This window comes from Trichechus manatus, unplaced genomic scaffold (assembly GCF_000243295.1).
Source record: "Trichechus manatus latirostris isolate Lorelei unplaced genomic scaffold, TriManLat1.0 scaffold00011, whole genome shotgun sequence".
Taxonomy (NCBI): domain Eukaryota; kingdom Metazoa; phylum Chordata; class Mammalia; order Sirenia; family Trichechidae; genus Trichechus; species Trichechus manatus.
Window position 1 is genome coordinate 24962047 of NW_004443947.1, and position 26470 is coordinate 24988516.

The 26470-nt window shown below is 46.3% G+C and overlaps 1 protein-coding gene across 1 annotated transcript in view; it reads right to left on the reverse strand.

Annotated features, from left to right (window-relative positions):
• Positions 1-974: 974 nt before the first annotated feature.
• Positions 975-26470, reverse strand: part of NIPAL4 (NIPA like domain containing 4) — a 52368-nt gene continuing 26872 nt past the window's right edge. Inside the window, 6 exon segments of the mRNA XM_012560122.2 lie at positions 975-2317; positions 2851-3011; positions 6946-7036; positions 12159-12398; positions 16391-16553; positions 16555-16811. Of these exon segments, the coding sequence (XP_012415576.2) occupies positions 1683-2317; positions 2851-3011; positions 6946-7036; positions 12159-12398; positions 16391-16553; positions 16555-16811 (1547 nt within the window). The 3' untranslated portion in view covers positions 975-1682.

Genomic DNA, 26470 nt, shown 5'->3' on the forward strand with positions numbered 1-26470 from the left:
GTTACAGACAGAAATCCACATTGATTAAAAACTGGCAACTTGAGGCTGGAGGTACAGGGAGCCTGCCTGTTGGTCAGCCGAGCCTTTGGAGCCCCAAGGTCAACAAAAGTTGGGCCTGATCCTGGCTATGCTTAGGACCGGGGACGTACACACAGGGCACAGGTTAAGTGGTAGCACAGGGGAGGCTCTGCACCAACTGGAGGGCTAAGGATCTAGTCTTCCCTCTTCACAGCTACCCTGGCTCCCTCATTTCCCTTACCAATGGTCCTCACACCACCGCTCACATTCACAGCTAGAAAGAAGACGGGAAGGGAAGGGATATCTCTCTCCAGCTGCTCTCGCTTTTTGGATGCCTCTGGCCAAATGTGAGGGGACCAAAGGCAGTCCCCACAGCAGGTGGAGTTGGAGCAGTCATGGCACGCTGCCTCCAGTGTGGGCAGCTCATCAGTGAAGGTGGGGACTTGGTGGCAATCTGGTCAGCAGCCAGAATGCAATTCATGCCAAGACTGTGCCCCCACTTGGTCACTGAGGCTCAAAACTGATTCCATCAGCCAAGCTTCTGAGTCTGTAGCCAGAAATTATCCCAGAGCCCCTTTGCCAGGGTTCTTGGCTGGGTGCCAGAGTAAACACGAAAGTTAGCCCTTGGTTTCCAGAGGGCCTGTGTCTGCTTTCTGCCAAACCCTGACGTTGCTCCTCACACTTCCTCCCACCTCCCCAAATCATATTTTGATTTTACTCCTTGAGGAAAAGGAAAGCGTATTCTGGCAAATTCTGGCTCAACAGCCAGGCCATTTTTAAGAGCAGAGCAGTTGCTCTTTTCTTTCCAGAGTAAGGCAACATGAAACACTGGTTTGGCCAGCAGACCCTGGCTCTGAAGCATCTGTTGTTGTTGTTTACTTTTGGGTTCTAAGATCACTGCCTGAATGTCTCGGTGACTGACTCCTTAGGGTGTCAAGTGAGAGAGATAAGGGGTGAGGTAGGGAAGGGGTGGATGGAAACACAGATGCTGACTTCCAGGCTAGAGTTCTCGGGGAATGGACTGGTCAAAATTTGTCCCTGAGACAGCAGGTGGCTTTCACAGTAAGAAGGTCAGCTGAGGTCTTGCTGTGTCTCCGAAGAGGATGTGGCAAAAGCAACAGGAAATTCTGCATTAGTTGCATCTCTGTCAGCTCTGGATAGGGAGGCAAGCCAACCCCTCTCTGAGCACCTGGGAGCCAGCTGCACCTCATCCCTAGGTTCCTTAGGAATCCTAAGGAACATGATTCAATCTCAGCATGAGAATTGGTGCTAAGGATTTTCCAACAACTAATAAATATTTCAGGGAAGTTCTCAGACTCTGCCACATTAAATGGGTCAATTTCTGTCTTCTTCCCAACAACACACACAGCCAGAGATGGCACTGGGGGAAAAGTGAGAAGGAAGGTCCAGGGGACCTGCTGGCACCAATGTAAACTAGGGTTATTTGGTCACTGAGGCTGTGTTTCCAGAAAGTTCTGCCACCACCCCTCACTGGCTAGGGATTTTTCTCCTGGAAACAGTGATGAGGTATAAATAAAACTCTCAAGGGAAGATAGCCCATTGGAAACAGGCAATGCAGTTGTGTGAAAATCACCAGGTGGTTCTGAAGTTGAGAGGTCAGGCTGTACAGTAGGGCTCAACCTCTCCCTCATGTATTCCAAGTTTTAAGAATGGATTATAAATACTTTGGGCTTCTCTTCTGGAGATGGGGTGCTGGAGAGTTCCATGTTGTTCACAAGAACATTCTTATCTTTCAGTCTAATGACTGTGGGCTCTGGGGTGGGAGCTGGGGTTGGGGTTGTGTTTTTGTGCATGTGGGGCAAGCTAGCGAAGCTGACATTCAGATCCTTGAAAGTATGAAGCATGAACACACCCAAGATGATGGTGACAAAGCCAGAGATGGTGCCCACAATGTCCATGGCAGACATGCTGTGCCACTCCTTGAAGAGGATGATGGAGGAGGTAACCACCACTGTGGTGAAGAACACGTAGTAGACGGGGAACACCAGGGAGGTATTGAAAATGTCCAGCGCCCTGTTGAGGAAGTTGACCTGAGTGCTGAGCGAAAGCGCCAGGATGAGGGACAGGATGTAGGGGAGGGGATGCCGCACAACGGGCAACCCCTGGAAGAAGTTCTTAATGGTGATGCCCAGTCCCTTGACGGCGGACACAGAGAAGGCCCCGATCACAGAGCAGATGATGATGTAAACCAGGATATTCCTCTGCCCATAACGTGGGGCAATAACGAAGATAAGGATGAGGCAGAACACCAACATAAGCACAGCAAACACGATGAACCCTTCAGGAGGGAAGGAAGAGAGATAACCTGAGCTTTAGATAATGCGATTCACACTAGAGCCCCATACTCATAGCAACAGGACGCAGCATTAAGTGCTTGGACTCTAGAATCAAACACAGGTTCTAGTTCTAACTTCACAACTTTTAAATAAATTGGGTAATTTTCCTCATCTGTAAAATAGAATTAATAATAGGACCTTCCTCATAGGGCTGCTTTGTGGGATTAAATGAGATGATGGACATAAAGCATTTAAAATAGTACCTGCAAATAACAAACACTTAATAAACAGCATCCATATATATCAGGCTAGGAAGCCTTTAAGCTAGCCTTGCTAACAAGTACCAGCCCACTAACTTTCTTTACCTTGTTGTCCCCCCGGCCCCGCCCACCCTAAGCTGGCAGCACCTGCGATGGTCAGAATCCAATCAGACCATTCACATGGTCCACTTCCCCCAACCCACCTCCCCTACCTCCCCCACCCCTCCCTACTCTTCCCCCCCATGCTTTCCTGCTCACAGGTGCTTGGAACCCACCTGTGTCTTTCATCTTGGAAGCCATCTCAGAGACTGTGGTGATCTTCTCTTCCTCGGGGGCGTGTATCACCATCACGGTGCTGCCAGCCACACAGATCACACAGCCCAGCTTTCCCAGCAGATTCAGAGTCTCTCCCAGGAAATACGAGGAGAGGATGGCACTGCACATGGAAATGGGATAAAGTGATTAAACAATTCATGCCTGTAGTAGGGTCATAAAGTAAAATGGAGGCTGGGCAAGCACTAACAGAGAACAACAGATCAGGACTCATTACTCTCTCACATGCAGCTTTTCTACATCTCCAAAACACGTATGAAATAGAAACTCATTTACGGGAGGGTTACAATGTGTGCTGGAGGAACAGATATGAATGTGGATTTCTTCCATATTACAGTCTGGAAGTATCCTAAAACAGAAGCGTCGGGAGGCCCCTTCAAAGTGCTCTTGTCTAACTTCTCCACTTGTCTACCCAATGACCACATTTTCTCTTAACATTGCTGACACATGATTTTCAGATTTGGCTTATACACCTCTGGTGGCAGGAACTTACCCCTTCACAAAGCAAATAAATCCATTGTAGGTTCACTATAATTATTGACCAATAATATACCAAAAACCAGTTGCTGTCGAGTTGATTCCAACTCATGGTGACCCCATGTCTGTCAGAGTAGAACTGTGCTCCACAGGGTTTTCAATGGCTGATTTTTTTTGGAAGTAGATCACCAAGCCTTTCCTTTGAAACACCTCTGGGTGGGCTCAAACCTTCAACCTTTTGGTTAGTAGTCAAGCATGTTAACCATCTGTACCAGCCAGGGACTCCAGACCAATAATATATCCCCTGATAATTTCTACTCACTGTCCCATTTCTGTTTCTTGGGTCATACTGAACAAATCAATTCCTTCTTCTATTTGTATATATCAGTATGAACAACCACACCACCACAATGACAATAATTATAGATACTATGTCTTGAGCACATATTATATAATAGGTACTGTGCTGGAAACTGAAGGAACCTTGGTGGTGCAGTGGTTAAGTGCTCAGCTACTAACCGAAAGGTCGGCAGTGTGAACCCACCAGCCACTCTGCAAGAGAAAAATGTGGCAGTCTACTTCCATAAAAGATTATAGCCTTGGAAACCCTATGGGGCAGTTCTACTCTGTCCTATAGGGTCGCTATGAGTTGGAATTAACTTGACAGCAAAGGGTTTTCAATGGGTGCTAGAAACTTTCATTTTTTATCTCACTAACATCTCACAACTCTCTAGTGAAGTAAAAAATACTATCCCCATTTTATAGAAGAAAAATGGGATTTTAGAAAAGGTAAAATAACTTGGAAAGGTCATACAACTGGTAAGTAGCAGAGCCAGGATTTGAACTCAAGCACTATCTAATTATAAAGCCTATGGTTGTTCCTCTACACCTCACTGAAGAAAAGTCTTGTGACTTCCTGAGTCTTCTCTTTTCTGGGAAAAATGCCTGCAGTTCCTTGCTGCTCCTCACCGACATCACTTTCATAACCCTCATTACCTCCAGATGAGCCAGTAGAGGTGAGGGATGAAGGGACGGAAATGAGGGAAGCCAGGTAGGATCATCAGTGCACACTTCTGTTTCTTTACAAAGGTAGCCTTGTTACAGGGCAAAGATCTGTAGGCTGACCAGGGACCCAATTAAGTTTTTTTTTTTTTAAAAAAAAAACCTGGTTAAAGGTATCAGGAGAGATGGGATTGATCTAAGTTCCCTTGTCTGTCTTCCTCTAAAGCTACCAAAAACATTTTACCCACAATGCTTTGTTCGAGAGAGTCTGACAGTATTAGCATAGGCAGGGGTCTCAGCCCCAGAGGACTCCATGCCTTTCCCAACTTCCCAGGGGTGGGAATTTGTAAACTAATCAGATATGCGATAGTGCTGTCATAGATACCTGAGATCAACCATGCCAACCGTGCAACTATGAGTCACAGTTCTATTTGTTTTTTGACTAACGTTGCAAAGTAGTCATTAAGACGGTAAAACAAAACAGAGGATGTGGCTGGCTAGGGTTTACCAGGGTTCTAAGGTTAGGCTGGAGCCCTGGTGGTGCCGTGGTTAAGAGCTTGGCTGCTAAACAAAAGGTTGGCAGTTTGAATCCACCAGCTGCTCCTTGGAAATCTTATGGGGCAGTTCTACTACGTCCTATAGGGTCACTATGAGTCAGAATCGACTCGGTGGCAATGGGTTTGGTTTGGTTTGGTTTGGTTTGGTAAGGTTAGGCTGGAATCCCTGGGTGGTGCAAATTGTTAATATGCTTGGCTGCTAACCAAAAGGTTGGAAGTTTGAGTCCACCCAGAAGTGCTTCAGAAGAAAGGCCTGACAATCTCCTTTCAAAAAATCAGCCATTGAAAACCCTCTGTAACATGTAGTACAGTTCCACTCTGACATACACAGGGTTGCCATGGGTCAGAATTGACTGACAGCAACTGGTTAAAGTTAGGCCAACGATCAGTTGGCTTCAAATAGGGCTTCAGGGACACTCAGAGAGGCTGCTCTGAGTCTGTATCTCAGGAAGGCAGTGGGAAGCACAGACATTTGGAATCGTTTACTTTTAAGGCTATCACATGTTTTTTGAATGCTTGAGAGGCAACATGGCATAGTGGCTAAGCACACAAACTTGGAATCAGACTGCCTGGGTAGGAATCCTGGCTTGGACACTTTGAACCTGGACCACATTGGCCAAGTCACTCTCTCAGCCTCAGGTCCTGCCTACTTTCTAATTCACAGGGTTGCTGTGAGGATTAAATGAGTTAATACATTGAACACATTTAGCACATAGTAAGCCCTCACTACAGCCTGCAGTATGGATTACACCTCAACATAAAAAAAAAAAAAATCCTCACAACTAGACCAATAAGCAACATCATGATAAACGGAGAAAATATTGACGTTACCAAGGATTTCGTTTTACTTGGATCCACAATCAACGCCCATGGAAGTATCAGTCAAGAAATCAAACAATGCATTGCATTGGGCAAATCTGCTGCAAAAGATCTCTTTAAAGTGTTAAAAAGCAAAGATGTCACTTTGAGAACTAAGGTGCGCCTGACCAAAGCCATGGTATTTTCAACAGCCTCGTATGCATGCAAAAGCTGAACAATGAATAAGGAAGACTAAAGAATTGATGTATTTGAATTCTGGTGTTGGTGAAGAATACTGAATATACTGTGGACTGCCAGAAGAACGAACAAATCTGTCTTGGAAAAAGTATAGCCAGAATGTTCCTTACAAACAAGGATGGCAAGACTTCATCTCACATACTCAGGACATGTTATCAGGAGGGACCAGTCCCTGGAGAAGAACATCATGCCTGATAAAGTAGGGGGTCAGCAAAAGAGAGGAAGACCCTCAATAAGATGGAATGACACAGTGGCTGCAACGATAGACTTGAACATAGCAACCACTGTGAGGATGGCACAGGACTGGGCTGTGTTTCATTCTGTTGCACAAAGGGTCAATATGAGTTAGAACTGACTCAATGGCACCTAACAACAACAACAAGCCCTCAGTATATGGTAGCCATGGTTATGTTTTGGAGCCAGTGCTATACTCTGCATTTTCTGTGCATTACCTCATTTAGTCCTTGAAACAATGCTCCCTGGTAGGTAATCATGAGTACTCTCATTCTGAAGATGGTGAAAGTAAGGCTTAGAGCAGTTAAATGACTTGACCATGGTGACATAACTTCTAGGTGGTAGAGCTAGGACTAGAACTAAGGTAGTGCTAACCCAGGGCTCATGCTCTTGATTTGTGTACTTCTCTGACTGTGGTACCAAAATACTGACATGAGACACTCAGCCTGGTGGCAGTGGAAGACCTTCCAATGGGTTTAGAACTTGGCCTATCCTGTCTCTCTATTTTCCAGTCAGTTAAGAGGATTCTGGGGTAACTAACAGCAAACAACCTAAGGGTCCAAAGCACTGAACAGTACCCTGCCACTTTCTGGGAGCCAGGAGCCAGGTCCCTGATTGCCAAGTGAGGCATTTTGACCCCCCTTGGCAGTTCCGGGCCTCAACAAACTGAGAAAAGGAAGAAGCCAAGACAGCTAGAGAGGGCATGCTAACCTTATGAGGATGCTCAGCGCTCCCAGGGGTGTGACAACTGTTGCAGGAGCAAATGCGTAGGCCCCGAAGTTGGCAGCTTCTCCAGCAGCCACTAGGAAATAAAGGGAGAAAAGATGTTACTGTGGCTCAGATGCACCAGCCCAGGTGGATCTGGGTAGAGATTCCTTCATTCTGTGTTCACCCATTTGTAGAACCCCAGACCAGCAACCCTTAAAATCCTGATCCTGATGTTCACTCCCTGGAGGGTCTGATCAGAAGGTCAGGCCTAGACTATTCTGACCTAATACTTCCATTTTAAAGATGTGACAACTAAGGCCCAAAGTCCAAGGTCACATGACAAGTTTGTGGGTAGAAGCCTTCTTGCTTTCAGGCCCCTTGGCTGCCAGTCCAGGCACATTTAAGTGTGTCTCATGGACTGCCAATGTTTTGGTCTGAATCTTTAAGGTCAGTTCTAGAAAGTGCTAATTACCAAATTAAAAAACAGTTACATTTATTGATTCTCCAAGTACCAGCTGTTCCATAGATTCCTCTTTCCCAGGGGAACTAACAGACAGTCTCAAACAAGAGGCAAGTGGTTAGCAAAGGTCTGACATTCTCAAGGGGCCTAAGTTCTCCCCGTTTGAGTTTCCAGTTTGCAAACCCGCACAGGTACCTTTTCCGTCTCTCTGCTGATAGAGAAAACCTGGGTCTCCCCTTGGAAAGTAGGTGAGGATGTGATAGCTCTGGCTCAGACTGGGATCAAAACCTGACTTAGGCATTATAAATGGAAAGTTGGCCAATTTTTCATCTGAAAAATGAGGCTTTGAAAGCCAGAGAGGGTGGGTGAAAAGTAGGGAAAATGTGTAAGTGTGCGAATTTGGGCAAATCTTAGGTGGCAGACCAGCTATCTTTTAAATGGGCCAGCAAATTGCCTGTGAGTAGGGAAGTTGGTGCTATGAGCTGGAATTGACTCGACAGCAATGGGTTTGGTGTTTTTAGGGAAGTTGGCTTAGGCATTCCAGCCTTGACCGTATTACTTAGAAATTCAAGAGACTCCAACAAGGCAGTGATGTTATTTCCCCGTGTTCAAGGAAAGTTGGGAAAACATATGCCTTTATCAGCAGCTGTGTATAAATGTTTCTGGGATAGATGCTTCATTGATGGAAGACTGACTTTGGGTTAAGAAAGTGATCTGAGATGAGGGTAAGATGTTCTACCCACAAAGACGGTCAAGGTGTTTTCCTAGGAATCTGGGCCTCAGACTCATACTTTGTACCAGTAGAGACAGAAATGCCCCATCTACCTCTCCCTTTCATCTCCACCCTTACTATCAATAGGTCACTGTCATTAGTAGCAGAGAACTCACTTACTGGTGAGAAATCCAGCCCACCACATTCCATCCTTCAGGTAGCCATAACCTCCATCCACTGTAGAAGGGAATGGACATAAAGTTAGAATTTAGCTACACTTTCTCGGGACCTTTCCTAACTCTACCTTCCCCCTTTACTCCCCAACCTCTCAATGTGCCTTGGGCTTGGTTCTAGGCCCTCTCCTGGGTGAGCTGGTTTTCAATACCATCTATATGCTTGTTCCTTATTTCCTATTTGTAGCCTGGACCAGTCTTCTAAGGCCAGGTGTGCATATCCAACTGCTCACTTGACATCTCCTCTCAGATCTCTTGCAGGCATCTCAAACTCAGTCCTAAATGCAACTCTTGATTTTAAATACTCCCCATCCAACCTCTAAATAAAATTAAAAAAAAAAAACAAAAAAAAAACCCGTTGCCGTCAAGCCAATTCCAACTCATAGCAGCCCTATAGGACAGAGTAGAACTGCCCCAAAGAGTTTCCAAGGAGTGCCTGGTGGATTCAAACTGCTGACCTTTTGGTTAGCAGCTGTAGCACTTAACCACTGTACCACCAGGGTTCCCACAAAATAAAATAAAATAGCGCTCAGTAATAGCACTTCCGTGTACCTAGTTGTTCAGGCCAGAAATGAGGGAATTACCCTTGATCCCTTCTTCTCCCCCACCCTCCACGTCCAGTCCATTCTGTTGATTCTGTCTCCAAGATACATCTCACATGTATCTACCCCACCACCACCACCCCACTCCAAGGCACCATCACCTCTGGCCTGGGTTGAGGAACAGTTTCTAAGTGGGTCCTTTGGTTCCTCTCTTGTCCTTTTATAATCCTTCGTCTCATTGCAGCTAGTGATCTTTATAAAAATGTAAATCAGATTACGCCACTTCTCAGTTTACAGTTGGCCAATGGCTTCCAATTGCTCTTAGGATAAAGACCAGAATCCTTAACATTGCCTTTCATAGTCTCGTCCTTGCTACCTCTCCAAACTGACCTTGTGCCACTCTTCTCCTTAGTTCAACCTAGTCACTCAGGCTTTCTTTAGTACATGCCTTTGTACATGCTTTTCCCTGTGTGTGGAATATTCTTCATAACAGTATTTGCCTAAAACCTACAGTCACTCTATAGGTCTCTCTGTTTGAATACTGTTTCCCTTAAGATCCCCTCTCTGACCCCATTACCTCTATTATTTCCCCTTGGAAATCTTTGTCATAAACCCAGCTCTTCTCCTTCATTGAACTTTAAAAAAAAAAAAAAAAAAATCAGTTGCTCTCAAGTCAGTTCTGACTCAGGGCAAGCCCATGTGTGTCAGAGTAGAGTTGTGCTCCATTATGTTTTCAATGGTTGATTTTTTAGGAGATCGCCAGGTTTTTTGTTTGAGGTGCCTCTGGGTGGACTCAAACCTCCAACTATAATTTGAGTTCATCTGCTTATTTCCTGGCATTTCTCTCACTAAAATGGAAGCTCCAGGAAACCAGGGACTGTGTCTGTTTTGGCACATAGTCAATACTCAATAAATATTAGCTACAATGTTGGTGATGGATGGGTTTTAGACTAAGAAATTATTTGTCGCTTTTTGAGACTGCCTATAAAAGTTAAGAACTTCGAGAGCATTTACTCTAAGAGTCGAAATCTCAGAAGACACTGAACTAGACGATTGGAGGAAGAAGCTGATTCTAGGAAAGGTGCCTTTTTGGATTGTGAAGAGAAGTTCTATTAACTCCCCTGCTAGGGGGTGACTCTGGGCTCTCCACCGAGCACAAGCAGCAGTTTCTTGGCACCTTGGGAGGTCTCTGGACTTTTTTTTTTTCTTATTTATTTTTTATTTTTTCCCATACAAAAATTTATACGTTGGTATGTGACTCTAATTGCTCTCCCCATACTGTGACAGCACACTCCTCCTTTCCACCCCTGATTCCCCATGTCCATTCAACCAGCTCCCGACCCTCTCTGCCTTCTCATCGCACCTCTGGACAGAAGCGACCCGTTTAGTCTCTTGTATCTACTTGAGCTAAGAGGCACACTCCTCACAAGTATCACTTTATGTCCCATAGTCCAGTCCAACCCCTGTCTGAAGAGCTGGCCTCAGAAATTGTTTAGTTCTGGGCTCATAGAGAATCCAGGGGCCATGCTTTCCGGGATACCTCCAGTCTTGGTCAGACCATTAAGTCTGGTCTTCTTACTAGAATTTGAGTTCTGCACCCCACCTTTCTCCTGCTCCATCAGGGACTCTCTGTTGTGTTCCCTGTCTCTGGACTTTTGAACACTTATCCATAAGTGAAGAGGAAAGAGCAACAATAACCATATTACTGCTTACTTTGTGCCAAGTTACATGTTACATGTCTTCACAACAATCCTTGAGGCTGGTACTATTTTCATCCCCATTTTATAGACAAGGAAACTGAGGAACAGAAAGAATACTTTTTCCTGCCCAGGATCACATTACTAGTAATTGAGGAGCCAGAACTGTAACCCCAATAGTCTGATTCCAAAGCCCACTATCCCACAAACACATCAAATGTACGTGTCCAAACCTGAATACATCGTCTTCCCGTAAACCTGCTCTTCCTGCCTTCATCTCAGAAAAGAGCACCATCGTCTACACGCTTGCTCAAGTCAGAAACCTGAGTCATCCTTGACTCGTTTTTACCCTCCCTGTGGAGCCTGTCAACTCCAAACCCAGTAGGTTCTACGTTCAAACTACTTATTGAATCCACCACTTCTGTCCATTCCCGTCACCATTTCCCAAGTCCAGGTTCTGTCGTCTCTCTCCTATAATTGGTCTTCCAGTCTCCAGTCTTGTCCTACAATCCATTCTCTACCCAGCAATCTTTCAAATCCTAAATTGGACTATGTCACTCCCCTGCCTAAAACCTTTCTTTCAATCACTTGCGATTGCACTCAACCTCTGAGGCACAGTTTACAAGACCCTTCATGATCTGGCTCCTACCTCATCTTTCACCTCTCCATGCTCCAGCTATCCTGAATAACTTTCAGTTTCTTGTATCACTCATGTTCCCACCTCTGAGCTTTTGCACATGCCGTTCCTTCTGCCTGGAATACTATGTCTTCCTCCCTCTCCCTTCACCTTGCCATCTCCTCACCATTTAGGTCTCAGCTTAGAGATCACCACTTATAGAAAAACCTCCTACTCCCCCAAGCCTGGGCTTTACATGCCCCCCAAGGTAATCATATAGTACTCCTTATTTCCCCCATCATAGCACTTAACCCACTACAGAACAACTGCCTATGTACTTCTCTGTCTCCCTCATTCAACATTCCATGAGGCTACGGAACCCCAATTCTCACATGGTACCTGGCACAAAGCAGGTGCACAACATATGTCGATTGAATGAATGAATCATCTTGTACATGATTCTTTTGCTCAAGAATTGTTTCATGGCTACACATTTTATTTTCCAAACAAGCAAGTCCATTGTAGACAGAGACTCAGTAATTCTTTTGTGGCTCAAAGGGGAGCTCAGTTTGAAGTGAGTGCACATTAGTGTCTGACACTGGCATGGGCATAGGTATCTGTATTCCCGTTCTGCAGAGAAGCTGTGACTTGCCAATGGTGACAGAGCTGGGAAGAAGTAAAACAAGGACTAGACCTAAAGTTTCTGATTCTTGGTCCTGTAACCTTTCCCTATCTTCACCCCAATCAGAACATCATGAAATATTGGAAACGTTGAACAATTTCTCATAAAGGAAGGTCTCCTGTTGGTGGCTGGGCTTCCCTACAGGGTTGACGATGAGCCTTTTGGACCCATCTGAGACCTCGCTCTCAAACTACTGCCCTAGCCCCTGTGAAGAAAAGCTGGCTCTGAGCTCAGCTGTCCTGTGCCCCATCCCTGCCCACTCCCAGGAGCTTACCAGCCCGAGTGGCCCCTGTGGCCACCAGTCGCAGGAGGCCTTTCTTCTTGAGGATGACGCTACTGCCGATGAGAAAGCTGGACAGGAAGGCCAGGCCCAGGCCGATGTAGAAGCCGTAGTTCTGCCTGATCCTCTCCTGCCAGGTGTGAACGGTGACATTGCTGGGTACCTCGGGGCTGAGGTCACCCACAATCTGGCACAGTACTTGTTGGGACGAGCAGTATGCGCTGATCAGGGAACCTGGATGGGAGGGCCATGGAGGAGAAAGTTACACTAGGATCCTTTGCATGCTTTAAAAATACTGGAATGGCCTCTGTTTCAGACCCCATGCTTCAGCTACTGCAGGATCTCACCCACACAATGGGCCCCAACCTAAAAATAATAGTTAACATTCTCAGAGTGCTTACTACATGCCAGGGGCCTTATATTCATAAAGTCACCAAATTCTTACAACCACCTATCAGGTAAGTACCATCTTTAATCCCCACGTGCAAGCAGAGGCATGGAGCAGCTAAGTACCTTGCCTAAGAACACACAGTCACTAAGTGGCAGAGCCTGAACTCCGAGATGTCTGACTCTAGAGCCCAGTGTGTAACCGCTGAGCTACACCAATGCCCCGCATATTCGTCAGGTTCCCCAAGCTCTCTGGCAGCTTGGAATGTAACCTCCCACCATCCACAAGAATTCCTCTCCAGCCTCCAACAGCTCCCATCACTCCCAGGGAGTCTCTCCTGCCCAGAGGCCTCTTCATTCACTTATCCCTAATTCAGTGGTTGTACAGAGGATCACTATGAGTTGGAACCAACTCCATGACACCTAATAACAACAATTCAATGGTGGAATTCTTGCCTCCCATATGCGAGACCTGGCTTCAATTCCCAACCAACACACCTCATGTGCAGCCACCACCTGTCTGTCAGTGGTGGCTTGTGTGTTGCTATGATGCTGAACAGATTTCAGCAGAGCTTCTGGACTAAGACAGACTAGGAAGAAAGGCCTGGTGATCTACTTCTGAAAATCGGACAGTGAAAGCTCTATGGGTCACAACAGTCCAATCCACAACCGATCACGGAGATGGCTCAGGACCTGACAGTGTTTTGTTCCGTTGCGCATGGGGTCAGCATGCGTCATGGCCTGACTTGACGGCAGCTAACAACAACACAATAGTGCAGCCACAGTGGAAGACTTATGACAGGTAACATGAGGGAGTGAGGTTAGACAGTTCACAGCCCCTTCTAGGCCTGAAGAAGGCTAAGAGGTAAGCCTCCTGTTTGTCAGAACTGACCATTCCCCAGACCTTGCTTCTAAGACCCCTAGTGCTTGTGGTCAGTGGCTGGGGTCTCCTTCTGGCCTTGGAGGGATCAGTGTCCCTGCCACCTCATGCAGAATCTGTCTTTAGTTTGCTCTCCAAGTCCTAGAGTCCCTGAGAGGCTGAGTAAACCCTCTTGTCCCAGAGCCATCCCCCTCTTGCTTGCCCACTGGCACAAACCACCAGTCAACCAGATGTCATCGAGCTAACTCTGACTCATGATGACCCCATGTGTGTTAGAGTAGAACTGTGCTCCATGGCGTTTTCAATGGCTGATTTTTCAGGAGCAGATCATCTGGCCTTTCTTCCAAGGCGCCTCTGGGTGGACTCCAACCTTTCAGTTAACAGCTGATCACATCAACCGTTTACACTACCCAGGGAGTCCTCTGGCACAAACGCCAAGGGTTTAGTCTCCAGACAGCAAGGACAAACCTGTGCACAAGGGGCAGATCCGCAATCAGAAACACGAAGCCACATAAATTCAATGAAATAGTACAAAGAACAGCCAATGATCCTCCAGGGATACTCCTCACATGGTCCTCTGCTCCATAACTTTCTAAGCAGATTCCTCACGATCGCTTTATGCAGTAGCTGAAGAAACTGAGGCCGTGAGAAGTTCAGTAACCTGCCTAAGGCTTCATTGGTTCTAAGTGGTGAAGCCAGAATTTGACCCTAAGCCCATCTGCCACTAAAGCCCATGAGCTTAACCACCATACCTCCTCCCCTATAAAGCAGGCAGCAAGGGGGTGGGGGGAGGCACTTAATCTGGTCCCATGAGGGTTTTTTTCTTAAATATGAATTTGTTACCAACATTTAGAAATTTGGAGGTTTGGGGCAACTCTTAAAAATGAGATCTGCTTACCTTACCGGGCATGCCCTCCCCATAACGCAATAACTGGCTAAAGCCAAGCAGCAGAGGCCCCTTAGGACATGTTTTTTGCAATTCCCCAGAGTTCTGACCCGGCTCTCTTCAGTTATTTTTGTTGTGTGCTCAGCCTCTGTAGGCATTAGACTTTGTGACCTCTGGTGGTGAAAGGTCTTTTTCAAGCTATGTGTCGTAAAGGCCAAGGCTCCTGTGCCAAGGACGTACACCGGGACCAAGCTAGAACTCCAGGCCACACTGAAAGGGCCCCGAAGTCCAAAGTCAGGCAGATTTGGCTTTGGCACATCTGAAGGGCATCGTGGCATCTTAGTGGAACAGAATAAAGGCAATGCTGACTGTTCTCCATGGCACAGAAGTTCACGAGCCCTTAGAGAGTGCCAGTCTAAACCTGTTAACTTTCATCTGGGGTAGCTGAGACCCTGAGAAGGGGAAGAAACTTGCTTGAGTCACACAAACATACCTGGTGGCAGAGCTAGGTGTGGAACTCTGTAGAGGATATATATCCATGTGCCTTCTGCAGTGGGACATCTCCTTTCCTGATACTCATGTCACAATCAAGGGGAGATGAGACAACAAGAAGCCGTCTCTGTCCCTACTCAGACTCATTCTGGGCTGCTCAGTCCTGTTCCTCCAGCTTGGGCCTCCTCACCCAAGAGCTGAATCTAGGGAGTTCCCTGAGCTCAGGAAATGAGCCAGCGCCTGGGAAGATGTGGGCCAAGAAAGGTGACTCCCGAGAGGAAGCCCAAGCCCATTCCTAAGGCCGCCCCCTGCCCTCCAGAAGGTGTGTCTCCAGCAGGCAGGGGCCAAAAGGCCTGCTGTGGTCTTGGCTGCCGCTGTGAGACCTCAGCACCAACGGAGCTCAATACCCTCCAGGGAGTCAAGTTCTCCCATAGAGGTAAAAAGAAACAGAGGGAGGGCTGATGGCAAAAGGAAATCTCATTCTGATGACGGCGCTCATCTGAAAAATGGGTGTTGGACCAGATGAGTCCCGCCTTCTCTCCCAACATGAATGTGCTAGTTCTGGGGAACACGTTCTGCCCCAAGGGAAGGGGTGGGGCTGAAAATGGCCTGTCAGGAAACCAAACCCAGCCAACACTCGACAGACAGGCCAACTTTGAAAGCATCACTGGAGCAGGGAACAAGTTAGAGAAACAGGGATCTCACACAGGCTGCAATCCCAAGATGCAGTAAGAAGATGGACATACATCAAGAAGAAAGTTGAGTGTGGTAGTAGGAGCACAGGTTTTAGAATCCAAGAGCCCTAGTTTTACACGCCGCTTCCCAGTGTGTGACCTTGACCAAACAACTGGACTTTTCAAGCCTCAGTTTTTATATCTCTAAAATGGGTATAAAAACTGGTTGCCATGGACTTGACTCCGACCCATGGCAACTAACAACAACAAAGTAATAACACCTACTACCTTCTAGCGTTGTTTTAAGGATTAAGTGAGATAATACAGTTAAAGAGCCCAGTCCACTACCTGGTTTATGGTAAGAACTCAACGTGAAGCCAAGGTCTTTACCTAAGGCTGTTTCTTTCCCTCCCTTTTCTAAAAGGTGTGTGTGGGTTTGGGGGCGGTGAGCCTCTGCACCCTTTTCCCTTCTGTCTTTGGTGGGCCCAGCGTTGATCCAGGGAGACAGCCAGACCTGGGCTAGTTCTAAAATCTGAAGTAACTATAAATAAATTTTTTTAAAAAAAGAACCTCCCAAAGCCTAGTCGGCTTGATCCCGGCAGTAGGCCTTCCTCTGCCTCCCCCTTCTGCCCCACAGTTCCCTTTCTCTCCCTTTCCCCCTTTCTCCCTCTCAACTACCCCACCTCGCCAAAATGGGCAAGATAGGGGTGAAGTCTCAGCCAGAGTCCTGCTCCTCCTCAGGATGGGCCTGGGGACTTGGAGGGGGACAACTCATGCAAACCTTCCATCTCTCAGTTTTGGAGGAAGGAAAGGAGCGGTGGGCAGGGGCAGGCGCGAAGCGAGGCGCGCGCGTGGCCCGGCTTGGGTTCCCACTCCGGTCACGGTCCCCGCCCAGGCCGGCACGCACCGTTCTCGCAGCTGGCGTTGCTGGCCGGCAGCTCCATGCGGCCCTGGGCGCACCGACCGATCTGCGGGCGGACGGCGCCCCGGGCTCCCGGCGCCGCAGCAGGTGGTCGCGACTTGTCCCCGCCGTGGCCGAGGCACGAGAAACCGCCAGGGTCCGGACTTAGGAGGTGGGGAGAATGACGCGCCCCAGAGGGGGAGGGTCTCCGGGAAGGAGTCACCCGGCGTCTTGGGCAACTCCGGGGACCGAGGACTTCGCGCACGGGCTGCCTGTGGAGAGGCGCACGCCCTACCGGGGCGCGGAGGCTGCCGGGCTACCCGCGACCAAGTCACCGCCCCGCGCCCAGGGCAGGAGGCGAGGCGGCGGATCCCCTGGCGCCGCCTCCATTCATCCCGGACTCCTGGACCGGCACCCGGTTCCGTCCCTAGGGATGAGCCCCAGGATGGCAGCAGAGGGGGCAACTTCCAGGCCGAGGTGGAAGTGGAACGCGGGGTTGGAAGGGCGTACCGCTGCCAGTTGGAGCTCTGTCGGGCTGGAGGGTCAGGGCACCTAGGATCCTTCCTTCCTCCCTTCCTCCCTTCTCCCTTCTTTCTTTCCCTCCCCTCCGTCCATCCCTTCTTCCCTCCCCTCCCTCCATCCCTTCTTCCCTCCATCCTTCCTTCCCTCCCTCCCTTTTTTCGTTCTCTCGCTTTGTCTTTTATTTATTCATTCAGCATAGGTTTGATCCGTGCTAGTCAATAATAGGATAACATACACATATCAAAAAAAAAAAAAAACAACACTAAACCCGTTGCAGTCCAGTCGATTCCAACTCATGGCAACCCTATAGGACAGAGTAGAACCACCCCACAGAATTTCCAAGGAGCACATTGTGGATTGAACTGCCTACCTTAAGACATAGCTCTTAACCACTACACCACCAGTGTTTCCGTGGTAACCTACACATAGGCGCATAATAAATGCTCAATATACATATGTCCAATGAATGGATGATAGTAGCTTGGTAAAGGAAAGAAACAATGTAATTGGAGACCAAGATGAGTCGGCTTATTCCCAGTCCCCCCAGAGCCTTATGCATTAATGAGAGAAACAAAATAGGATAGATTACTAGAGACTGGTGTTTTCCAAATCACCATTTAAGAAAAATATACATGTATATTGAAAGAATAGACTATAGATAGTAGATCATAAGCCAGGCACAATTCTAAATGCTGAAAAATTACAGTTCATTTAATCCTCATGACAACACTAGGAGCTATCAACTTATTATTGACAGAAAGGAAACTGAGGCACAGAGTAATCAAGTAACTTGCCCTGCGTCCCAGCTAGGAAGTGGGAGAGCTAGGATCAAATGCATGTTCTTACTGGCCACATTCAGCAGCCTCACACCTTAACGCTCCAACTCCTGCCTCCAGGTAGTGAGAGCACGAGATGGCCAGATAGCAGTGATCAGTTCTGACAGTGTTGCTCACTGGCCTCCTAGAGGAGGTAGCTTTTAAAAAATTGTCATGTATTGAGTCCTTACTAAGAGACACTCTGTACGAAGCTCTTCACATGTATCATCTTATTGAAGCTTCTTAGAAGGCAGATACCATTGCTACCTCCATGTTACAGAAGAGGGAAGACTGTATTTTTAAAAGCTTTTTATTATGAGATAAATTTAGACGTACAGAGAGTTAGAAAATAGTACAGAGTATACATACCCTTCACTACCTTCTTCTAACATTAACATCGTATATAGTCATACGTCGCTTAACATCTACAACACGTTCTGAGAAAGAGGACGTCATGTGATCTGGGTGTTGTGCGAACACCATATTACAGGTACTTAGCAAAGCCCTGGGGTTTTCACTATGCCAAATAACAAATGGCTTTAGCTTGTAGCCAGCAACCTTGCCTCCTAAAAACACTGTCACTCTGTCTTTAAAAGCCTTAAAGCCTGGCATTGACTTGGCTTCCTTATGGATGAAGGTCCTTTCAGGCATTCACTACCAGAATAAGGAGGTTTTGTCCATGTTAAAAATTTGCTGGGGCAAATAATCTCCCTCTACAATTAGTTTATCTAAGGTTTCAACACATTCTTGGGCTGTCTTCACATGAGCACTCACAGACTCATCACTCACTTTCACATTATGCAGTGAAAAACGGTGTTTGAAGTGCTTGAACCACCCGGAGCCAGCACTCAACTCAGTATCACAGTCCTGCTTTTTCTTTAAACATCTCGAACAAACTTCATGCCTTAGCAGCGATTGTCAGTGCACTGAGAGGTATTAGCTTTCCTGTTTGGTTCTCAATCCACATCATTAGCGATTTCTCTATATCTAATATAGAACCCTCTTGAATTTTTGTTAGCCTTATTACTTTCAGTGAAGCCGATTCTTTAACAGCTTGGAGAACTTCTTTGTTTTTGAGAATTGTCATGATTGTCGAGTGTGATATGCCTAAATTGGGAGCAATAGCATTCCTCGATTTTCCACCTTCGTGTTGTTTAATAACCTTTTGTTTCACTTCTAAATGGATGCTTCTCCTTTGCCTCTTGCTGCTGCTACCGCTAGCACTGGTTTTGCTGCATTTGGGAGCCATGATGCACTTCACGGTAATACTCTATTATAACCTTATGGGAGCACAGACATTATATGTGGTCGGACTTTGCCTGAACAGACATTATTCGGCTCATGAATGTACAGGAAAACCTGTATTTTGAACACTTTAAGAAACTTGTCCCCATGTCTCACAGCTAGTGAGTGAAGGAGCCAGGAGTATCAGGGTTACTCTGGTCCCCAAGCCTGTCCTTCCAGCCACCAGCCTCCACTGCCTACTGGCAGCCATCTAGCTAGGCCCGGAAAGATGGGTTCTCCTAGCGTGTGGCTTTGCCTAACTTGCTGGATGACATCAAACAAGTCATTTACCCTCCATGAGGATCAGTTTCCTCATCTGTCGAATAAGATGACTCTTTCTGGCTCCTTTCTGTGTATGTGAACCACGGTGGGGTGAGGACAGAGGTGGGTAGGGCAGAGGTTAGAAGGGGAAGGGACTAGCACCCAAAGGAAACCACAGGCATTGCCCACAGAACACATACAGTCCCATGGGTCTTTCAGAGTCCCAGGCCTGACCCTAACACTGGAGGCGTGTAGCACTAGAGTTCAAATGGAGACAAGTTCCTCTAAGACCAGCATGAATTGGAACACAAAGAAAAGCAAGAACTGGATGATTGGCCTTACTTGGAAATGATATTTCATTATGGAAAATGTACAATCCACAAACCTTCATCACATTCAGACTCAGTCGCTTTTGTTCCAAGGACATAGGCAAGAGATGTGGTATTTTTCTGGGGCCTGACCTTAAATCACAAGGGAGGACGTTTAGGACTACAGGTTGTGCAATGCCAGAGCTGAGCCTAGCTCTTGAGAGACAGACATACATGTGTGTTCTGTAATACATTTATTTTTGTATGTGTTTGTGACTTGGGAAGCCACTAAACTTCAGGGCCCAAAGAAGGAGCCCCCTTTCCCAGGTAAGGGCAGTACCACGTTTACTAAGTGCTTTGAGACAGGGGTTTTCAGAGTTAGGTGAATTTCATGTTTTAGGGCAGTGGGATGAGATAAGAGGATCTGGGATCGACTGCAGGGCCTTCCACACCCTCTCTAGGCCTCAGGCTCCGCATCTGTTCCAGGAGGGAGCTGGGCCTCCCAGGGCTGCCATGGGGGCATACCGAGAGGGCAGACATAAAGGGCCCCATTGAACTGCAGGCTCCTCGGCTGCTGTCCTGACAAAGCCCTTTTCTCCCCGAGCCACAATAGCCCTGTCAGGCAGGTAGCGGGGCTCGCAGCATTGTCTCCCCAGAAAAGAATAACAGGGTTCACTGTCTGTCCCAGGCTTGGTCTCTTCAGAGAGGGCGGGTGGCTTTGGAAGGGACTAACCAGCCCCGGGACAGATGAGCTCTGTCCTTAGCCAGCCAGGGACTGGTGAACCAGCCACAGCTATTTTTGGCCAATTATTCAGGGATGAGGAGGAAAACAAACTTACCAAATCCAAGTTCTAAAAGCTTGATTTTTTAAGTGCATGTTCAAACATATCATGTTGTAAAGTTGCACTGTCCAATATGGTAGCCACCAGCCACGTGTGGCTATTGAATGCCCCCAGTTGTGATGATCAAAAATGTCCCACATATTGCCAAATGTCCCAGGTGGGGAGGAATGCAAAATTGCCCCCAGTTGAAAACCACTGGTGTAAAATACATATCAGACTTCAAAGACTTAGAAAAAAAAAACAATGTAAAATATCTTATTAGTGATTTTTAAAATATTGATTATATGTCAAAATGACAACATTTTGGATACATGGGGTTAGATAAAATATACAGTATTATTGAAAGTAATTTCACCTATTTCTTTTTTTAAATTTATTTGTTGTTGTTGAGAATATACACAGCAGACCATACACAATTCAACAATCTCTGCATGTACAATTTAGTGACATTGATTACCTTCTTTGTAAAGTAGAGGACTTGAAGCACTTACTGATGAAGATCAGATACTTCAGCCTTCAGTATGGATTGCACTTCAACATAAAGAAAACAAAAATCCTCACAACTGAACCAATAAGCAACTTCACGATAAACAGAGAAAATATTGAAGTTATCAAGGATTTCCTTTTACTTAGATCTATAATCAATGCCCATGGAAGCAGCAGTCAAGACATCAAATGACATATTGCGTTGGGCAAATCTGCTGCCAAAGACCTCTTTTAAGTGTTAAAGAGCAAAGATGTCACTTTGCGGACTAAGGTGCGCCTAACCCAAGCCATGGTATTTTCTGTAACCTCGTATACATGTGAAAGCTGGACAATGAATAAGGAAGACTGAAGAATTGACGCATTTGAATTATGGTATTGGTGAAGAATATTGAATATACCATGGCCTCCCAGAAGAACGAACAAATTTGTCTTGGAAGAAGTATAGCCAGAATACTCCTTAGAAGCAAGGATGGCAAGACTTCGTCTCACGTACTTTGGACATGTTATCAGGATGGACCAGTCCCTGGAGAAGGACTTCATGCGTGGTAGAGGGTCAGTGAAAAATAGGAAGACCCTCAACGAGATGAATCGACACAGTGGCTGCAAAAATGGGCTCAAGCATAGCAATGATTGTGAGGATGGCACAGGACCAAGCAATTTTTCCTTCTGTTATACGTAGGGTCACTATGAGTCGGAACCGACTCAATGGCACCTAACAACAACAACAAGCAATTTAAAATTACATATGTGGCTCACATTGTATTTCTATTGGACAGTGCTGTTACAGAGGAATAAACTGAGGTCCAGAAAAGGAAAGTGACCAGCAGAAGGTCACAGAGCAACAGAAAGGCAGAGTCAGGGCTCCAATCTGGATTTCCAGACTGGTACCCCAGAACCAACTCCATTATTCAGCTGAAAGGAAATCCCAAAAGCAATGCATTTGGTCTTGAACTTTCGGGTGTTTCCAGTGTGGTATGGTCAAAAGAGCCCTGGATGAGGAATAGAGATATAATACTAATGCTAATTATAGAGGGCTTGCTATATGTTAGATATGTACTCATTTAACCTTTACAACTACCCTGAGAAGCAGGTTCTATTTTCATACCTGTTTTCCAGATGAGCAAACTGAGTGCTCAAGGATACTCAGCCTGTAAGTTCAGCAGCCAAGAACCAAACCCAGATCTACTCTTTTCAATACTACACATACTGCCTTGTGGTCCTAGGTCTAGTAACTTGCTATGAGGGTCACTTCCCCTCCTTCAGTCCCATCATAGGTAAAAGGGCTGGGCAAGATGTAGTCTGTGTTCCTGTCCAGCCCTGCAGAACTGGTCTTTTGGGAGGGAGGGGGAAGGAGAGCATGGCAGTCACCTCCTTCAGGCTGACCTGGAATCGTGGGAATCTGGATGGTTGATATGTGGAAGCTGGTCCACCCTTTTTCTCCAGGCATGTCCCCAGGATGGCTGCCGTCCTCATAAAGAGCTCTCTTGTCATCAGAAATAATGCTCGACGTGGACACATTTGCATTGGGCTGGCTCTAAGAGCACCATGCCTAGTGGTGGGATCCATGTGCACCTGGCATCAGTAATAAATTAAAACGACACTGAGTTCTTTCTCTGTGTGCTAAGTGCTTTGCAGGCATTCGCTCACGTGGTCATCACAACCTCTTACTGTGGATACTATCTTAAGTCCCATTTTACAGATGAGGGCACTGAGGCTCAGAGAGTTGAAGTGATTTTCTAAAGGCCACACAGAGTGGTAGAGACAAAACTTCAAGCTGGTGCTGTATAGTGCCAGAGCAGCTCTCTTCACAAAGGAACTGGTTTGATGAGGCAGGTGCTCAGTAAATGAGTGTGGGGTGGCTGGGAAGATGGGGGCCATCCAGAAACCACAGGGGATGGCTCTATAATTTGCCTCCCTCAGAGTCAGAGCTGGAAGGGCTTACCTAATCCAGTCCTTGGTTTGCAATTGGGGAAACTGAGGCACAGAGATGGGCAAGATTATGGTCAATATCACTCAGCTAATTTGTGACAGAATTAGGACTTCACCCACAGTCTCTTGATTATCTGGCCCAGCACTTTACCTTACCTCTCCTCTATACTTTCTTTCTGGACAAGAAGGGCTTATCTTAGGGTAAACAATGAGTTAATATTTATTGACCAAGGAGCCCTGGTGGTGCAGTGGTTAAGAGCTGTGGCAAGCTATGGCTGCTAACCAAAAAGGTCGGCAGTTCAAATCCACCAGCCACTCCTTAGAAACTCTATGGAGCAGTTCTACTGTGTCCTGTAGGGTTGCTGTAAGTCAGAACTGATTCAGCAGCAATGCGTTAGTTAGTTAGTGAGCCACTGCACTAAGGATTTCACACATATCATCCCATTTAATCCTCAAAACAAGCCTCTGAGTTAGGTGCTGTTATTATATCCGTTTCAGAGATGAGGAAACTGAGGCCCAGGGAGGTTAAGTAAATTGTCCACAATTAAATAGTGGAGCCATGATGAAATTCTGGCAGACTGATTCTAGAGCAAGTTTCTTAACCACGCTTCTTAGGCTGATCATACTGCATTTATGGAATCCTCCCATTAGAACATCTGTCTACCTACAGGTAGAAGAAGTTTCAAATCACCAGAGAGCAGAGCTCCCTCCAAGGAATATGTGTGGAAGCATGGCATTGCTTTGCATTGGGGTGGTTTTGCCCAGAGCCTAATACCCTGAACCGATGTATAAGAACTTCAGACCTGATAGAAAACCAGTTATAGTTAACATAATAAGACCAATATTAACTATTACTTGTTGCAAACTTCTATGCTGCAGATTCTTTACATGTATTACCTCTGATACTTACAGCAATCCCACGAAGTACATGAGGTTATTCGAATTTTACAGCTGATGACATGTTCTGAGAGGTCAAGTGACTTGCTCAAGGTCACACAGTCTCTTCTTCGTTCCCTGTCATTTGCATCTTTGAATCACTGCTCTGACCAGCATCATCAGGACAGGGGATGCAGGGAGACTGTAGGATGCCCATCTCTGGGCCTCTTTGGACCTGCAGCATGTGGTATACGGCGACAGGGAGACCAGGAGCTCTGAGTGAGGCCCAAGGGAAGACTGGGTCCAAAATGGGAATATTCAACTTTAGAATGAAGGACAAGTTTAGGCTCTGTTTTCCCTTTTGTTTAAAAATAACATTAAAGTCATCTTAAAATCTGACGGTTGAGAGTTTGGTATAGAAGGAGCCAGGAGATGGATTTTTTAGTCCCCATTCGGCCACTAACGGGCTGGGGTCTGAGGCCTTCCCATCTGGGCCTGAGTTTGCCCAACATGCGCAGTGAAAATGAAGGCTAGATCAGGGTTTTTCAAAGCTTAGTTTTGGTGGAACAGGGGTAGGCATAAAAACTGTTTTTCCAAACAGAAAGTTACATGGATAGACAACATACAAACCTGTTTCAAGAGGGGCTTTTTTATTGATTCAGGGCAGAAGCCTAGAACATTGCCCCCTTGGCCTCCATGTTGTCCTTCCCTCCTGTCCCTTCCCATGCAGCCTGATACATCCCTCTCCCACGTTAGGACTTGGAGGATCAGAGGCTGATAGTGGGGGCTGTCTAGTCTCCTGGGCATACAGCATGTGCCTCAGCCATTCCTCCCATGGGATACCCCATGTTGTGGATTGAACCATGTCCCCCAAACATGTCAACTTGGCTAGGCCATGATTCCCAGTATTGTGTGGTTGTCCACAATTTTGTGATCTGATGTGATTATCCTGTATGATGTAAATCTTAACCTCTATGATGTTAATGAGGCAGGATTAGAGGCAGTTATGTTAATGAGGCAAGACTCAATCTACAGGATTAGGTTGTATCTTGAGTCAATCTCTTCTGAGACATAAAAGACAGAATCAAGCAGAGAGGACAGGAACCTCCCACTACCAGAAAGAAGCACCCAGAGAGGAGCATGTCTTTTGGACCTGGGGTCCCTGCACTGAGAAGCTCCTAGACCACGGGAAGATTGATGGCAAGAACCTTCCCCCAGAGCTGACACAGAGAGAAAGACTTCTGGAGCTGGTGCCCTGAATTCAGAGAATGAACTTGTTTATTGAAGACATCCACTTGTGGTATTTCTGTTATAGTAGAACTAGATAACTAAGACACCCCCCTCCAGAGCTGGTTTAGGGGTCAGAAGAGACTTAAAGACGTAGCCAGAGACTTCATTGCCCAGGGTGGCCCTGGAAGGGATACCTTTGGGCTCAGAACCTTCTCAGCTCTCCTCCAGTCCCATTTGTCAGAGCCCTGGGATACAGGCATATTGTTGCCAAGCAGGTCTGAACACCCCTGGATTGGGTGGTGCAGTCTGAGTCCCAGGAGGAAATTCCCACTCACTCCTGAGTGGCATGTGATATGAGGTGTGGGGTGGGAAAGGAGTTTTATTTGCAAATCTGTGTCTGGCTCAGCTTCCTTCAGGACTTCGGGGGAAGAAGAGCAGTTTTGAAGGTGTATATGGATCCCACCTCACCCACTTAATAGTTATCTGGCTTTAGGCAAGTTACTTACCCTCTCTGAGTCTCAGTTGTCTTATCTGTAAAATAAGGATAATGATAATAATAAAGTTACCTCTTACTGAACATTTATGTGCAGATTCTTTGTAAGTGCTTCCCATGTATTATATCAGCAAACCTTCATAATAATCTTAAAAAAAAAAAAAAAACCTGTTGCCGTTGAGTAGATTCTGACTCATGGCCACTCCATGTATTATACAGTAGAACTGTTTTCTTGGCTGTAATCTTTACGGAAGCAAATCGCCAGGGCTTTCTTCCACAGTGCCGCTGGGTAGGTTTACCCTGCCAACCTTTAGATTAGCAAGCGAGCACCAACCATTTGCACCATCCAAGGATCTTCACAACAGCCTTATGAGGTAGGTACAATTCATTTTACAGGTGAGGAAACTGAAGCCCAGGGAAGTCAGGTGGCTTGTCTGAGTTCACACAGCTATAGTTATCAAATGACAGAACTAAGATGCAAGCCCAGGTTCGTTTGACTTCAAAGTCAGCATTTTCACCTGCAGCATTAAACTGACTTATTAAAATGAAACCTGCCTCAAAGGGCTGTTCTGAGAACCACGAAAGACAACCTGAGTCATAATCACAGAGCTGGCATGTCGCAGGTGCTCAGTAAATGAGTTCCTGTTCTTTGTTTCCAAGCCAAAATCACCAGATCTCCACTGGGCCCGAAGGAGTTAATGAGCATCTACAAAACCTTTTCTTTCCAGCAGGCAGAAGCAGAAAAAGGGAAGATAATTCTGTCTCCTCTCACGCAAAAATGGCCTTTTTCCTACAAAGAAGCTACTTTATTTTTTTTTTTTAACCTTATGCTGTGTCTTTTTTGTTTTGTTTCGTTTTACATTTTATTCTACTTCAGGTGAAGGCTTACAGAACAAATAGTTTCTCATGAAACAGTAGTACACATATTGTTTTACGACATTGGTTAACAACCCCACAATATATTAACCCTCTAACTTCTCAACCTTTTTTTTTTTTGGTGAAAATACACATAGCCAAAGATACACCGTTTCAAAAATTTC